Here is a 15,823-nt window from a genome sequence, read left to right on the forward strand (position 1 = left end):
TTCTTCGCTATCACTGAGGATAGCAATGTCATCAGCTATAGCCTTTCACCCTAAATTTTAATCCTACTCTTGAACCTTTCTTTTATGGCAGACATTGGTTTTTCGATGTATAGACTGAACAGTGGGGGCAAAAGACTACACCCATTCCTCCAATTTAATGAACTCGCGGGTTATCGGAATGAGAAGACTTCTCTGAGTACAAGAAAGCAGAAGCCAGAAGACAGTGCTGAGCTATAAGACGAAACAATAATTATCGTTCATCAAAAGGAAAGACGCAGAAAACAAAATACTGGAAGGCAAAGGGGATATAACTGCCAGAATGTTGAAAATAGGTGGCAGAAATTTAGATCCGATGTTTAAAAATGTGTAACGAGAAATCTAGTGTTGCAAGAGAATTAACAAAAATGACAGTGTGATTTACGTTTCTCAGTTTTTTTAGAAAGCGAAAATATTATATATAAATAATTTGAGAATAGTTACCTCACTTTCAGTCGGCTACAAAATTCTCTCTAAAGCATTACTTACAAGTCTAATGTCACTTAATCATATAGTATCACTCGGGATTTCTAAAAAGGTGACCACGAGCATAAAACATTCTAAACATTAAAATCATCCACTAAATTCTCAAAATTATACAGTGCGATATTCTAGAAGAATCACAAGTTGATGAAAGAAGAGGTGAAGTGATCAAAGAAACTTTGACCAATATGATATTAAAAATCGAAAACAAAGCAAGAGGCAGACACATATATGAATTAGGCGATTACTATTCATTTTATTTCTGGAAAAGGTAATGGCATAATGACAAAATGAAACTGAAGTTACAGATATTAATAAGAATTACCAAATTAAATTTCTCCTTCATTGTCTAGTATTTGCTGAGGACATGACAGTCCTCTCTAGACCGTGGAGGAATTCCATGAACTGGACTCGAAATTTCTTGTAAGATGACGTGTGCTGTATGTGAAGGACCAGATCGCATTGTTCTTTTTTTTCTCGAAGGAAGGTCTTGGAAACCGTACAGATGAAAGTAACGTGACCTGCCGGCAGGGAGATGTCGCTGAACGGCACAGGTGCGGGCCTCAACGTGGGTACGCTGAGGTTCGAATGGTTGGACCACGCGGTCTTCCTGCTGATGCTGGTCGTCTCCGGGGCGGTGGGCGTCTACTACGGCATCTTCCGGCGGCAGCAGACCACCTCCAAGGCCGACTACCTGCATGGCGGCAAGCGGATGGGCGTCCTGCCCATTGCCATCTCCCAGATCGCCAGGTACCGTCAAACCACAGCTGTTATCACACAAAACCAACCTTCTTAACATCGAACGTGCTTCTTCTTTATGCATCCTCGGGAGCGTAAAATTCCAGGCATTGTTCTCCGTTACATTAGAATTAAAATATACGGGCACCTGCAGCCAAATAAGAATTAGCAATACAAATGCTAGTAAATAAAGTACCACAAACAAGAAATTAGTCACCCAGTGCCACAAGAAGCTAACAACATCTAGCCTTGATGATTACCTCCTTTTGATGAGGAAGAGCACATTCAAGTTTCTCCTTGCGTAGCATAACCTTCCAAAGCTCCTCGCTGGTCCCATGCAGCCACCAAATTGTGGACGTATGGCGATGTTGATGCCTAAGTTTCACTCACTGTCCCAAAACCCAGGTATTTTAGGAACAAATTTAATAATTTAAGGAACCAGTTGAGGTACAATAGGGTGTCAGAGTGCTCGTAAAAGCAGGAAACTTACGCTTGCAGCCGTGTGAGCACGGCTGTAGTTTTCCTGGAACACGGGAGTCTTTACAGCATACTCTTCATGAATATGTAGAAGAAACGTCTAACAATAACACCACTTGCTAAGTAGGTTGGAAATCAGATTAATAATGTTGCTCACGCAGCATATGTTCGCTTTATCGAGAAACAACAAAGTTATTGACTGCTGTGGATGGTATCGTCAAGATGGAAATAATGAAGTAACTGGGAAAAAGTCATTAATTTTGGTACTTATCTTGAATGGATTCCCACGTAGATTTCGTCGAAGTTGTTATGGGTCATCTTGTTGATTCTAGGGTGATTCCACTTTGACTGCTAGAAGGTCCAGATCTGTATTTTAGCAATATCTCAAGACCTAACAAATGCGTTTTTCAGGAAATTCTTAATGATCAAACAATCCCAGATCAGAACAATGGTATGGTAGAAATAATTTTTGACTTCGTGTTCACGATCCATATTTTTTTAAACTTCTTGTAAATTCACATGTACTTCTTCTTAATTGTCACATCATCAAGAAAACAGTTTTGTATCAATCTTCATGTATTTAATTTCCACTTTAACTAAACACAAGACTTGACTGTTCTTTTACAAAGCGAAATAACAACTTACCTTCTGCAATGTCAAACAAAGACTGCTCTGTGCGCATTCGCGCCCAAACGGTTACAAGTAAGTTAAAGATTATGACAGTCTCACAGAAATGAATACACACAAGAACCATGTCACTGTAATAAATCGACACATCGGAGTACCTACACATTAATAAAACCAAATGTGAACATTGTCACAAAAATATGTCTCTTACTTCGCGGAAAAAAGTATGATATTGCTGGTATCGAGAACTAGGGATGGAGTGCCGTAATGGTCACGTAAATAAAGAACCATTCAAAACGGAAACACTCAACTACTGATAATGTTTAAATAAACATCCTCTTCACGATAACCAGAGGGAGTAAGCCCACATCTTGATATAAAAACTGATGTGTTGGCAGAAGAGCCAACACCGTATTGCTAGAGGAGGCCGAAATGCTCGCGTTTAAGCTCACGCAGGCTCGCGTGAGGTCTGGAACAGCCTTGTAAAAGCGTTGCATATTTCGCTTTGATACAAACAAATCGGGAAACTTTATTCACGGCACGTTCAAACACTATAGATGCTTACGTTATACTGACTACCCTTTATACAGCGTTGATTCCACGCAATCAAAAGGCACATTCTCATCTTTCCAGTGCCATGACGTGCTCTAGAGATATAGGGCCCCATAATCGGCGTTCGAAGGTGAGTGCTATGATTTTTTAAGGTGGTGACTAATTATTTGTCCAGAGGGAATATACTGTTTTTACTGGCAGGGTCCTAGGTAATGTCTAAGGGAAGGAAACAAATAAAAATAACCTGTTTCAGAGTTTTTGAGGAAGTGTAAGATTACCTTCCAAACACAACAACGATCAAAGTATACATTCATTACTCAAAACGTCTTCTCGTCGACCTAACAACTCTTCGGAACTAAAACCGATTGGAAGACATCTATAAATCTTTGTCTAGTTCTCGGTCTCTGGTAATTAAACACAAAAAAGTCTTCAGTATTCAGTATGGCTTCAGTCACAAAAAACAAAGTGTACGGTTCTTTAAACTTGAAAAGACACCTTGCAAAGTTTTGTGTTGGGCGGCACTTGGAACACAACTTGTAATCAACTTTAAGCAAGGACAATCTAATTTTAAATGTCGAAATCTTTCTCCAATACCGAGATGAGTGAAAATGATATGACGAGAAGAAAATGTTCTGTCTTTAGTGATTCGAACCGGGCAAATATTGCTGCTGTTTTCTGGCCCTGAATAATTAAATATCAGTTCATTTCACCAGCAGCCAGATGTATATGTTCTTGAACTAGAAATACCGTCACGAAATCTTCTATGCTGACTGGTAGTCGAAAACACACAATGTTGGAATAACTTTGGTTTTGAATGTATAAGATTTAGGTTCAACTAACACCTCAGACGAACGTTTTTAATCCTTTATAACGAATACGAACAGACCTATTTTACCTCTGTTAATACCAGTTGTATAACATAGGGTTGAACCCTGACTTGAAATCCATATTAATCATGATATCCCTTTACTACCGATCAGAAGAGGGTCACTGTTGGTTGGGCCATGACAGCGGAGTAAAGCTTTCATGTATCAGAAATTTTGTTTTACTAACGAACCAATAGTCATGTAGGGTCACTGGGCACTGATTTCGTATTGTATTTGGGCTTGAGATGAAAGTGTTGGTGGTGGACTGGGATTCGAACTCAGATCTTCCTTTTCACGGGCAGAGACAATTGCATCATTTCCAGAATGAAATTTTCACTCTGCAGCGGAGTGTGCGCTGATATGAAACTTCCTGGCAGATCAAAACTGTGTGCCGGACCGAGACTCGAACTTGGGAGTTTGCCTTTCGCGGGCAAGTGCTCTACCTTGTGTGAGCACTTGCCCGCGAAAGGCAAAGGTCCCAAGTTCGAGTCTCGGCGCGGCACACAGTTTTAATCTGGCAGGAAGTTTCAATTGCATCATTTGGTTGTTTCCCCAAGATTTCAAACGAAATATACGATTCAGGTTTTCGAACCCAGCTACAGCATAAAGTTTGATATCATGTCATTTCACGCTATTGTATGTGCACTCAAAACTAGAGATTAATAATAATTATTTGTTTTAAAGCCTGTTCACGTACTGTCAACAATATCAATAGACGCCTGTTTTGACTCCCAGTCAGTCGGGCGATGTGGACGAGTGGTTCTAGGCGCTTCAGTCCGTAACCTCGCTGCTACTACGGTCGCAGGTTCGAATCCTGCCTCGGGCACGGATATGTGTGTTGTCCTTAGGTTAGTTAGGTTTAAGTAGTTGTAATCCTAGGGGACTGATGAACTCAGATGTTAAGTCCCATACTGCTTAGTGCCATTTGAACCATTTGACCCCCAGTCAAACACAAAGCCTTTAATCGTCTCATTTCAGGTTCCCACGTGGAACTCCTACCTAGAAAAAGAGTTCAATAGTTCACGTTTCTTCGTATATGGTCAGCAAAGATGACATTTGCGAGAATTCGATTTGCAGCCAGTGCAAAACATGTAGGCATATTGTTTCCAGTTCACACATGCGCACATGTACTGATGAAATAAACTGATATTTAATGTCTGTCCACAGCTAGGAAATGACGGCCATAGCTGCTGGGTTTTACTATCAGTCAGCCAAAAATTTTCGTCTTGTCATATCACTTTCAGTAATCTCTCTACTGGTGAAAATTTCGATGCCTGACACTTAATTGTGCTTAATTAACAATCGATTAGGTGTTCCAAACCCTGTCCAATACAAAACTTTAAACCATATCATTCCAAGTTTAAACATGCGTACTTAGTTTTATTTGTGAATGATACCATATTTATAACCTTTCTTGGTCATTTAACAGGGTCCTCTCCTGTACCAAAATTTTGTCTTGTAATTTAAAAACTGAAACTAGTGTTATGAAATGGAATTTGTTGTAATAAACTTCTTCACACAGGTTAACGTTTGAATCATTTCTAATAACGTGTTTCCATTTATTTTGTTATGCTGTTAATGTGCTATTAGAATGATAGCCAAAGAGAATAGTGTTCTCTAATGACAATTTGTAATAACCGTTTTGTAGAGTCAAACGATTGTACCGAAAAGAGATTAGAGAACGGGCTGGAAGGTTACGTTACGTGGTTTGCTTATAAAACAGGCTGAAAATTCAGCTCTTGAGGATAGTTCAGAGGATAGTATAAAGGGTAGTCAAATGATAACCTAACATCCGCCACAACGGGACCGTGGAATGCTTCCAATTCAAAGTATTCAACATACGCGTTAAGACATTCATCCCACTTGGAGACAAGATGATCAATTCCCGATTCGAGGAACGCTGTTGATCACTGACGGATCTGCAACAGCCACAGCTTTTGAACTCCATCGTCCGACTGAAACCGACATTCACGCATGTCTTTCTTCAGTTAACCAAATATGTGAAAATGACGCGGTGAACGATCCGGATTGTACGAAGGATGCAGACGTGTTTCCCAAACAAATCGCCGAAGCATAGCCGCCGGCCGAGGTGGCCGAACGATTCTAGGCGCTTCAGTCTGGAACCACGCGACCACTACGGTCGCAGGTTCGAATCCTGCCTCGGGCATAGGTGTGTGTGATATCCTTGGATTAGTTAGGTTTAAGTAGTTCTAAGTTCTAGGGGACTGATGACCTCAGAAGGTAAGTTCCATAGTGCTCAGAGCCATCTGAACCATTTTTGAAGCGTAGACTCCTTCAGGACACCAAGAATACGAAAATCTCACGGGGAGCGATCGGGACTGTATGGAGATGAGTAAGGACATCTCTGAGATACTTCTGCAACGTACCGGGAACTACCTTGGCGACATTAGGGCACGCAAATATTTTTCCGTGAAGACACTGACCGTCCTGTCTCACCGTGGGTCAAATGTACAAACGTTTTTGGCGATTACCTTTGAAATAATAAACAGTTCACTTACTTTTTTCGGTCTGTCTCATTTCATTTGACTGTCACTTACAAATCGTCATTGTTCAGGACTCCATTGACCCTTTCCTGGCATGCTGATTCTTTCTGACGGTTATCGTGAACGTCGGCCTGCTTCTCATGACCTGATAAAAAATAAATAATCCACACATGGATAACTTCCTAGTGTAAGTAAACGATAAACGACAATCTAGGTTAGTCCGCAGCTCGTGGTCGTGCGGTAGCGTTCTCGCTTCCCGCACCCGGGTTCCCGGGTTCGATTCCCGGCAGGGTCAGGGATTTTGTCTGAATCGTGATGAATGGGTGTTGTGTGATGTCCTTAGGTTAGATAGGTTTAACTAGTTCAGAGTTCTAGGGGTCTGATGACCATAGATGTTAAGTCCCATAGTGCTCGGAGCCACTTTCTTGACAATCTAGGTTAGTTATTTGACCGTAAATAGCCAGCATGCCTCATTTCCGACATTTTGAACGAGGTACGATGTCTGTTAGAGAATTTCTCATCTCACCTTGAAAGTTGATTTAGAACAAAACTACACTCCTGGAAATTGAAATAAGAACACCGTGAATTCATTGTCCCAGGAAGGGGAAACTTTATTGACACATTCCTGGGGTCAGATACATCACATGATCACACTGACAGAACCACAGGCACATAGACACAGGCAACAGAGCATGCACAATATCGGCACTAGTACAGTGTATATCCACCTTTCGCAGCAATGCAGGCTGCCATTCTCCCATGGAGACGATCATAGAGATGCTGGATGTAGTCCTGTGGAACGGCTTGCCATGCCATTTCCACCTGGCGCCCCAGTTGGACCAGCGTTCGTGCTGGACGTGCAGACCGCGTGAGACGACGCTTCATCCAGTCCCAAACATGCTCAATGGGGGACAGATCCGGAGATCTTGTTGGCCAGGGTAGTTGACTTACACCTTCTAGAGCACGTTGGGTGGCACGGGATACATGCGGACGTGCATTGTCCTGTTGGAACAGCGTTGGGTGGCACGGGATACATGCGGACGTGCATTGTCCTGTTGGAACAGCAAGTTCCCTTGCCGGTCTAGGAATGGTAGAACGATGGGTTCGATGACGGTTTGGATGTACCGTGCACTATTCAGTGTCCCCTCGACGATCACCAGTGGTGTACGGCCAGTGTAGGAGATCGCTTCCCACACCATGATGCCGGGTGTTGGCCCTGTGTGCCTCGGTCGTATGCAGTCCTGATTGTGGCGCTCACCTGCACGGCGCCAAACACGCATACGACCATCATTGGCACCAAGGCAGAAGCGACTCTCATCGCTGAAGACGACACGTCTCCATTCGTCCCTCCATTCACGCCTGTCGCGACACCACTGGAGGCGGGCTGCACGATGTTGGGGCGTGAGCGGAAGACGGCCTAACGGTGTGCGGGACCGTAGCCCAGCTTCATGGAGACGGTTGCGAATGGTCCTCGCCGATACCCCAGGAGCAACAGTGTCCCTAATTTGCTGGGAAGTGGCGGTGCGGTCCCCTACGGCACTGCGTAGGATCCTACGGTCTTGGCGTGCATCCGTGCGTCGCTGCGGTCCGGTCCCAGGTCGACGGGCACGTGCACCTTCCGCCGACCACTGGCGACAACATCGATGTACTGTGGAGACCTCACGCCCCACGTGTTGAGCAATTCGGCGGTACGTCCACCCGGCCTCCCGCATGCCCACTATACGCCCTCGCTCAAAGTCCGTCAACTGCACATACGGTTCACGTCCACGCTGTCGCGGCATGCTACCAGTGTTAAAGACTGCGATGGAGCTCCGTATGCCACGGCAAACTGGCTGACACTGACGGCGGCGGTGCACAAATGCTGCGCAGCTAGCGCCATTCGACGGCCAACACCGCGGTTCCTGGTGTGTCCGCTGTGCCGTGCGTGTGATCATTGCTTGTACAGCCCTCTCGCAGTGTCCGGAGCAAGTATGGTGGGTCTGACACACCGGTGTCAATGTGTTCTTTTTTCCATTTCCAGGAGTGTAGTTTTGGTGTGGGAAAACCACCTGATCAAAAGCCGTAATGGTTTTCACTAACGTTTACATTATTCAGTTTCTGAGGCACAAAATGATTAACAATAAAAATTACAGTATGCAAAGAACCATTTACATAGTTATACTTTCCGTGCTCCGTCCGCGAAAAGAAAAAAACTGTAGTAAGCGGCAAAGTTAGAAATACCTTCACTGATGCATTGTAGATTGTAGATGTAGATGTAAATATTATAATATATTCAAAACAACTATGTGCCCTCTTCGATTGCACAAGTGAGCTGGCGATGCTATAGCAAATAGAAAGTATAGTTACACGATGGTCAACCATATTAAAGGCACGCATCTAGTATCATTTTAAACCATATATTTTATAGATGAAAAATTACGCTGTCTGTACAAAGTTATTCCTGTTAACATTTAAAAGCTACCGAAGCGACATGGATGACATTGAAAAGGGGTAGTGTGAGACATATGGGCTCGCAAGTGCCGAGAAATATCCCAAAAACGGAAGAGAAATGTAGAACACGCGGCGTCACCTAAGGATGCACCTCGCCGCGTTGTTGGGCTTGGGCATGCACGTATGATTGAGCGATGCAATACTTGCATTGGAGCAAACGAAATACTTGTTGCATTGGAGCAAACGCTGCAACTTTCTGACACCTTATGTAAATGTGATATGTTGTAAACGTAGACGTTACAAAATTATAGTCCTCGCAGTAACTAAGTGAAAGAAGTTTTTATTTTCTGTTGTTCGTTTTGTCCATTCTTACAGATATTATTTCCTGGTAACGAGACAATTAGGAAGAATCAACTTATCTGCTTGTGACGCTATGAGGTAGGGCTTTTATGTACTGCCCTTTGCAATATACCAGCGGAGACGACAAGATCGAAAAACAGAATAACAAATTTTACCTCACTGAAAACACATAATTGTCTAACGTTGCTGCCTGCTAGACGCAAGACTCTAACAACAAGCCCCACGCTCTAAGTTAGCGCACGTAGGCCCAAAAGCGCCACCGACTTGAGTACGTGATTAAAGTTGGGATGACTATAAGCGCCTGGTCCACAGAATCAACCACTACAGGTGCGGCGAGGTACGTTATCTGATGAGGTTACATGTTCAACTTTAATTTCTCACCCACTTTTGGGGCATTTCCCGGCATTTGCAGCCCATGTGTCTTATATTAAATTGCTTGTCTGAGCGTGGCCCATATCGCTTCGGAGGTTTTTAAACCCTAATAAGAGTCACCTTGTATGCATGTTCACATCAGTAGTGGTGTAACAGCGCTGCCAAAACTACGAAAATACTTGCCCCTGGAAAAAGTTTTAACTATACTCGCAAAGATTTTGAGTGGAAATGAAAAAAAAAAATTATTGCAACTTAGATGACAGAAATGGTTATCTGAAATTTATACGTAATTTACTTTCAAACTGTAATCTTGAAAATATTATGGTACGTCTTATTGAACGTTGAAGACTTTGCACCACTACCTACTTCCTTTCGTTATCCACTTCCGTGTAACTTTCTTTCTTTTGTGAGTAGCGTGCGGTGCTCATTTTAATGGCAGTGAATGGTACCTCTCGTAGAAAATGACGACCATAATTTCTATCTCGGCTTCTGTCTGGTGTTGGTTCCAATCTCTAATGCCTTCTACTGCAGCTACCAAGTCCATGGTAACATTTTTGTAACATCCATTAGAGATATTTTTTGGTTGTTGACACCTCTGTACAAAATTAAACCATTCACAGCAGATTTTATGAAAATATAAACGACACGTTTTTTTCCACCACCTCATTGTTTTGCTTGGGAATGGATAGTAGCTGTAACGCCTGACTGACACGGCCTGTATCAGTCTGTTCGCCTTATAATCTATAACAATTTTCGGCTTCACTGTTGTTGCTAAACTGCATTTGAACGTGTAGAAACGACTTTGGTGTTTGCCTGATATTTTGCGGTGAGACAGTGTACATCAGGTTTATTTTTTCAGTTCAGAGCTACAATAAGACTCTTCCCCAAAAATGTCATTTAATTTGCTTCAAATTTCTCGTTTTGAATCACTTTGGTAGGCCTTTTTTGTTCACAGGACGGTTTTGACAGTTAGTGCCTAATGTTCCTACCACAAGTTTAGTAAAGACACACTTCTAATAGACTGCACGTACTGGACATAATATAATCCATCCTACAGCCGGCAGTTTTGTCCCTTGCGGGATGACGCCTCTTTGCAAATGGAAAAGCTGCGCCCGTACGGGATATGGGTGTCGTCCACAGGGCCGATGCACGTGCGCCCTTATGGTGTACAGGCGTAGTGGTGAAAATATGTAAGCGCCGGTATCTCGGAGGCTACATTCCTATTCGTAAGACATTGAAACTCTTCGAAATGAGCGCGGAAGGCGCCGTATGACAGCACCACACTGTAGAAGTAGCAGTAGAACGGTAGTGGGAGGGACTAAATCGGTTCCATTTGGTGGCTGGTAACTGGAGTAGATGTACTGCAAGGAAAATTAGTTCACCTTGGACTAATATGCTCTAATAATTTATCCCTTGTAGAGGAACTGCGGATTCCTTTCCCTACATGCACAGCACGTTGCTACCCTGTAATTAATTTGACAGTCACTGTATCTTGCCAGGAATAAAGTAACTTCTGTATATCTCCTTTACTTAACACAAAAAGATCAATTTGTCGCAGAAAAACGAGTACCAAAAGTTTAATATGGAATTTAGCCAACAGTACAGCTTCCGACTACCAGAACCAAGTTCAGAGTCGTACTGTTAAATGACCCCTAGACTGTCACCCGTGGAGAGTGAAATGAGGAGTCGAGATGATAGTAGATTTGTTCAGTTCATTTTTTTATTCCGGCCCTCGGCCATAGCACATCAGGGACAGCTTGATGGAGGCGTCCAGTTGCCTCTCATGTGAGGGCAGAGCGTGGTGTCAATCGAATGCCACTGTCAGAGACTTCTCTAGCTGCGATCATGATGACAGTGTGATGGCGCAGCTGAAGATGGCTGTAAACTTCCTCCGGCAAGTGGGTGGGGCCCTCGTGATTCAGGGCAGGCTGTCCTGTCTGCAGACCCCGTATTTCATTCTGGGATGTCGCTCCAGGTTTCACAGGCAGGTGAAGTAGACCGTGATACTGAGACGAGAATGATTTAGTATGCAATTGGCTGAGTATTTATGCACTCCAGACTATGTTCCTTTACAGCTTTAGGCATGTACTCTAAACATTTCTGTGGGGGGCAGTAAGGAAAGCCTTCAGTCCTGCTGCTAACGTATTGCAGCAGTCGGCTCTGATTTGCTTTGCAATGCTTATCACTCTCGCCCGCCGGCAGGTGGCTCTGTAACAACTCACTTACGCTCTGGGGGAATTTTTTTACCGCATATGGTCGACACGCCACATTATATTAGCAACTCTCAACTTGAAGAACACATTTCGAGGATCATACATGTGCGCACAAAAACAAACATACAAAACACACACACACACACACACACACACACACACACACACAGATGCAGACACTCATCGTAAAAGAGGAAAATCCAGATTCAACACATATTACACAACTGCAGCTAGGTGACCTAGCGGTCATTTTATGGAGCCCCTAATGTGAGTCTAAACGACTGATTATTCAAATTCAAATGGCTCTGAGCACTGTGGGACTTAACATCTGTGGTCATCAGTCCCCTAGGACGTAGAACTACTTAAACCTGACTAACCTAAGGACATCACACACATCCATGCCCGAGGCAGGATTCGAACCTGCGACTGTAGCAGTCATGCGGTTCCGGACTGAGCGCCTAGAACCGCACGGCCACCGCGGCCGGCGACTGATTATTCCGCAAGAGGGAATGGTGACGTGGCGGCTGTTCACATGGAAGCTCTTCACAAGTTTACGTGCTGGCGGGAGGCAGCTGATGAAGGCGAGAGAGAACAAACGGGATGCCCTGTGGTTTTATAAAAGCTCGGTTCGTGTTTTCCGTTGGAGAGGCCAGCCACAACTGGCCCCAGTACCAACACATTCTGTGGTGCCCAGAAAGTACCGCCTCACTCACCGGGCATCCCCTACAGTTAGCAAAACGTGCCCAAGTTGTGTCCTAAAGTAGTGGACGAGCCTCTGGTGGTGCCAAGTTGTCAAGACTGTAGGGTATCCCTCTGCTTAACGGCAAAATTTGTGACCTTGCTATGGTCCTGCAGGCTTCCGAGCCAGCTTTCCTGCTCTGCATCGCTACATTACTGTTTAGTCAAATAAATGCGCTCTCAGGGTCACGCTACGTACAACGATAGTAGAAGTGAGGGGAGAATTCTGTAGAGTGACTAGCTGTTCTGGCAACTTACAATTTATATATCCAATTGACCAATGAACTTCGATATTTAAGTAATAGCCGGCCTGTGTGGCCGAGCGGTTCTAGGTGCTTCAGTCTGGAACCGCGCGACCGCTACGGTCACAGGTTCGCATCCTGCCTCGGGCATGGATGTGTGTGATGTCCTTAGGTTAGTTAGGTTTAAGTAGTTTCTAAGTTCTAGGGGACTGATGACCTCAGATGTTAAGGGCTCCGGAACGCCCTATACTTGCAATGTTAAAATAACGCTTATAAATTACATCTTTCCTCACAAAGTATTTGTGGTAGGAAGTTGAACTTTTTACAGATTATTTATTGGAATATGGGCTACAACTTAACACAGGGATTTTACAAAATTTTAGTTCAGTTATTAAAGATGATTTTTTTTCAATTGTAATGAAAATTCACAACATTTTTTGCAATTTTTTATTTATATATTCAAAAATACACAGTTTTTTGGAAAAAAGGCTGTGTTAAATTATGCAGAAGGTACTGTGTAACATTTACTGAAAGTTTGAAACAAATATGTTTGGAAGATCCTTAGAAAACATGTAATTAGTATGAGAAAATAAAAGTTTTGGGAATCGAGCGACAAAGATTGGATTAACTTTTTAGTGCATTCCAGGTCCATAGGATGGATTATCTTCATCCTCTGCAAACTCCTCCTCCAGCTTCCTCTTGTTCCTCCTCCTGTTTACTCTTGCTTGTATTTCTAGACTCTTTACAGCCCTGTCTGCAGCCCGAAGGCGTTCCTTGTCTAAAGCAAGCATCGCTCGTACCATGTTAGAACCTATCTTCATTCCCATATTTCTAAATACCTTGCACCTTACAATGTTGCCATCATTGAAAGTCGCAACAGCATCATACACACCAAAGTGAAGTGTTTCTATTCCAACAAATACAGTCTTGGGGATTCTCGACCATATAACACTATTTACACTTTCATTGGGGTTTTGAGTTTTTCCGTGAATACACTTTTTCAACAGTTCAGGTGCTGCTAAGTCTCTGAAAATAGGTTAGCCACAACACATACTTTATCTCACATCACTAAAATGTACCTGATGAACACGGACGTTAATAATAACACCATTTGACAGCAGTTTAACAGCGCCACAGTGGGTCACGCCCATGTAGAACACATTTCAAAAAAAAATTTAAAAATAGTTGTAGTCTTCGGAATTGAATAAATTATATATCTATTAAAAGGTAATAGTCTGCAGATTCAGAAAACGCAAAAAAGTAAAAATTGAACTTTTCATGATTTTGAGCCTTTCCGGAGTCCCTTAAGTCCCATAGGGCTCAGAGCCAATGGAACCATTTAAGTAATAACTTCTCAAAGAGAGGACAGCAACTGCTCTTTAGCCTCTGTTTTAGAAGCGAACTCCTACACAATTTCTTGCTGGAAGGAGAGAAGGTGCCTTTGATCTGATAGCACTGTATAAGTTGTAACTATTACTAGTAGCTACAGTCACTGCAACGCTGGTGCTGCTGCCGCAGCCACACGTCCGGCCTGACGCTGGTGGGCGTGCCCTCGGAGGTGTACCTGTACGGCAGCCTGCTGGGATGGTCGTGGATCTCGGCGCTGCTCACCGCCCTCTCCATCCACTACATCTACCTGCCCGTCTTCTTCGGACTGCAAGTCACGTCTGCCTATGAGGTAAGAGCGACAGCGCAAAACGACGAAGTTGTACTTATTACCTTTACAAAATTTAACCGTGAATTCGAAACTCGATGGTTGTCTTTGTCCACTTCGTATTCACCTTTCAGTTTTGTCAGTCAGGTGCAGTCAACACGTAGGCTAGTATAATTAAGATACTTGTTGCCAACAGGGTATCTTCTCTACAGAAGCTTTTCATCTGTGTGGTTTGAGAATGGGCGCCTCATCCAGAGACCAGTGACCACTCTAGTAAAATATTCTATCAGTGCAATTGAGATGGACGAAATAAAAAATTATCCAATTTCCTCAGTACTGAACAGTGTCGGACCTATCATCCTGTGGCAGCAGGCATTTAATAAGCAAGTTGAATACTGCTCCGACTGATTTTCGCATCCTACAATCAACATGGTTTTGAAACAATGGCCTCCTTTTCCGATTCCAAGTTATTCATGGAGAGATCATGTCACTTCATTCTCCGCCATTTAACGACACTGAAAGAATCTGCGCCTCCTAAATACCGTTTATCCATTTTTATAATGTTATAAGACATGCAAGAAAATGTATAAAACATCCGAACTGTCCACGCAAGCCCAGGGTGTTAAACAGACATTCTAACAGACATTCTATATAAATACGAATGTGGCCATGTAAGGTAGCTAATATTAGGTGCAGATCATAACAAATAATTAGAAATGTGGCTGTCACGTAACTAGAATGCATGAATTAATAAAAGTGAAAGTTGGCGATCTATTCTAGAGAGACAAAACACCTGTTCCCTTTTTCATTCTACATCTAATTTATCGACTGTGTTCTCAGGGGTCAAGTGATACACAATAATCATGTTCAATTACTTTCAACACTCAATAACAAAATAATTAACTCTTGGACATATTGAACTGGCAGTTATTAAGTAGTAATCTCTACAAATGAAAAAGTTATCACAGGCAAAAATGATTAAAAATCCTCATCTATAATTTTTATTTCTACAATATCGTAGCTGGTCAATGCACTAAGTTGGTGGAGAATAAATTTACCTTTTAAACCAATGAAAAAACTCTCATGTACTTAATACAAGGGTGCTTTACTATCCTAGCTTCGGATATTCAATGGTCAAAGCGTACTCAAGTTGGTGAGAACTAAATATTGATTAATAATTTATTGTGGCCTAATGATCGATGGTACTTTACCAATCGGGACCTGCAATGGCGTTGTCTCTGGGCTAGATCTGAAACGCTAATTCCCCACTCTGGCCTTGACTGAATTCATTCAACTTTCCTGCATTCTGTAGAAAGTTAATGTTTCCCTAGTCGAAATAATGGTTATTGCGCACTCACAAGGGCTGGAGCAACATGCACAGTTTCATTGCTCGCAAAAATTCCCACAGGAATAATTGACTACCTCTTTGCTGTCTGTCTCCACGATACTTGAGGCTTATCGTCCACACTTCGCAGATGCAAAGCTCTCAACGCCCTCGCTATTTTCCACAACTTGAGCAGTCTGCCGTGAG

General features: G+C 42.9%; 1 protein-coding gene across 1 annotated transcript in view; it reads left to right on the forward strand.

The window, feature by feature from the left end:
* Positions 1–1,165: 1,165 nt before the first annotated feature.
* LOC126152522 (sodium-coupled monocarboxylate transporter 1-like) overlaps positions 1,166–15,823 on the forward strand; it is a gene marked incomplete at its 5' end in the record, with an annotated part of 103,152 nt that continues 88,494 nt past the window's right edge. Inside the window, 2 exons of the mRNA XM_049916012.1 lie at positions 1,166–1,269; positions 14,157–14,316. Of these exons, the coding sequence (XP_049771969.1) occupies positions 1,166–1,269; positions 14,157–14,316 (264 nt within the window). The remainder of the gene's footprint in view (positions 1,270–14,156; positions 14,317–15,823) is intronic.

This window comes from Schistocerca cancellata, chromosome 2 (assembly GCF_023864275.1).
Source record: "Schistocerca cancellata isolate TAMUIC-IGC-003103 chromosome 2, iqSchCanc2.1, whole genome shotgun sequence".
Classification (NCBI taxonomy): Eukaryota; Metazoa; Arthropoda; class Insecta; order Orthoptera; family Acrididae; genus Schistocerca; species Schistocerca cancellata.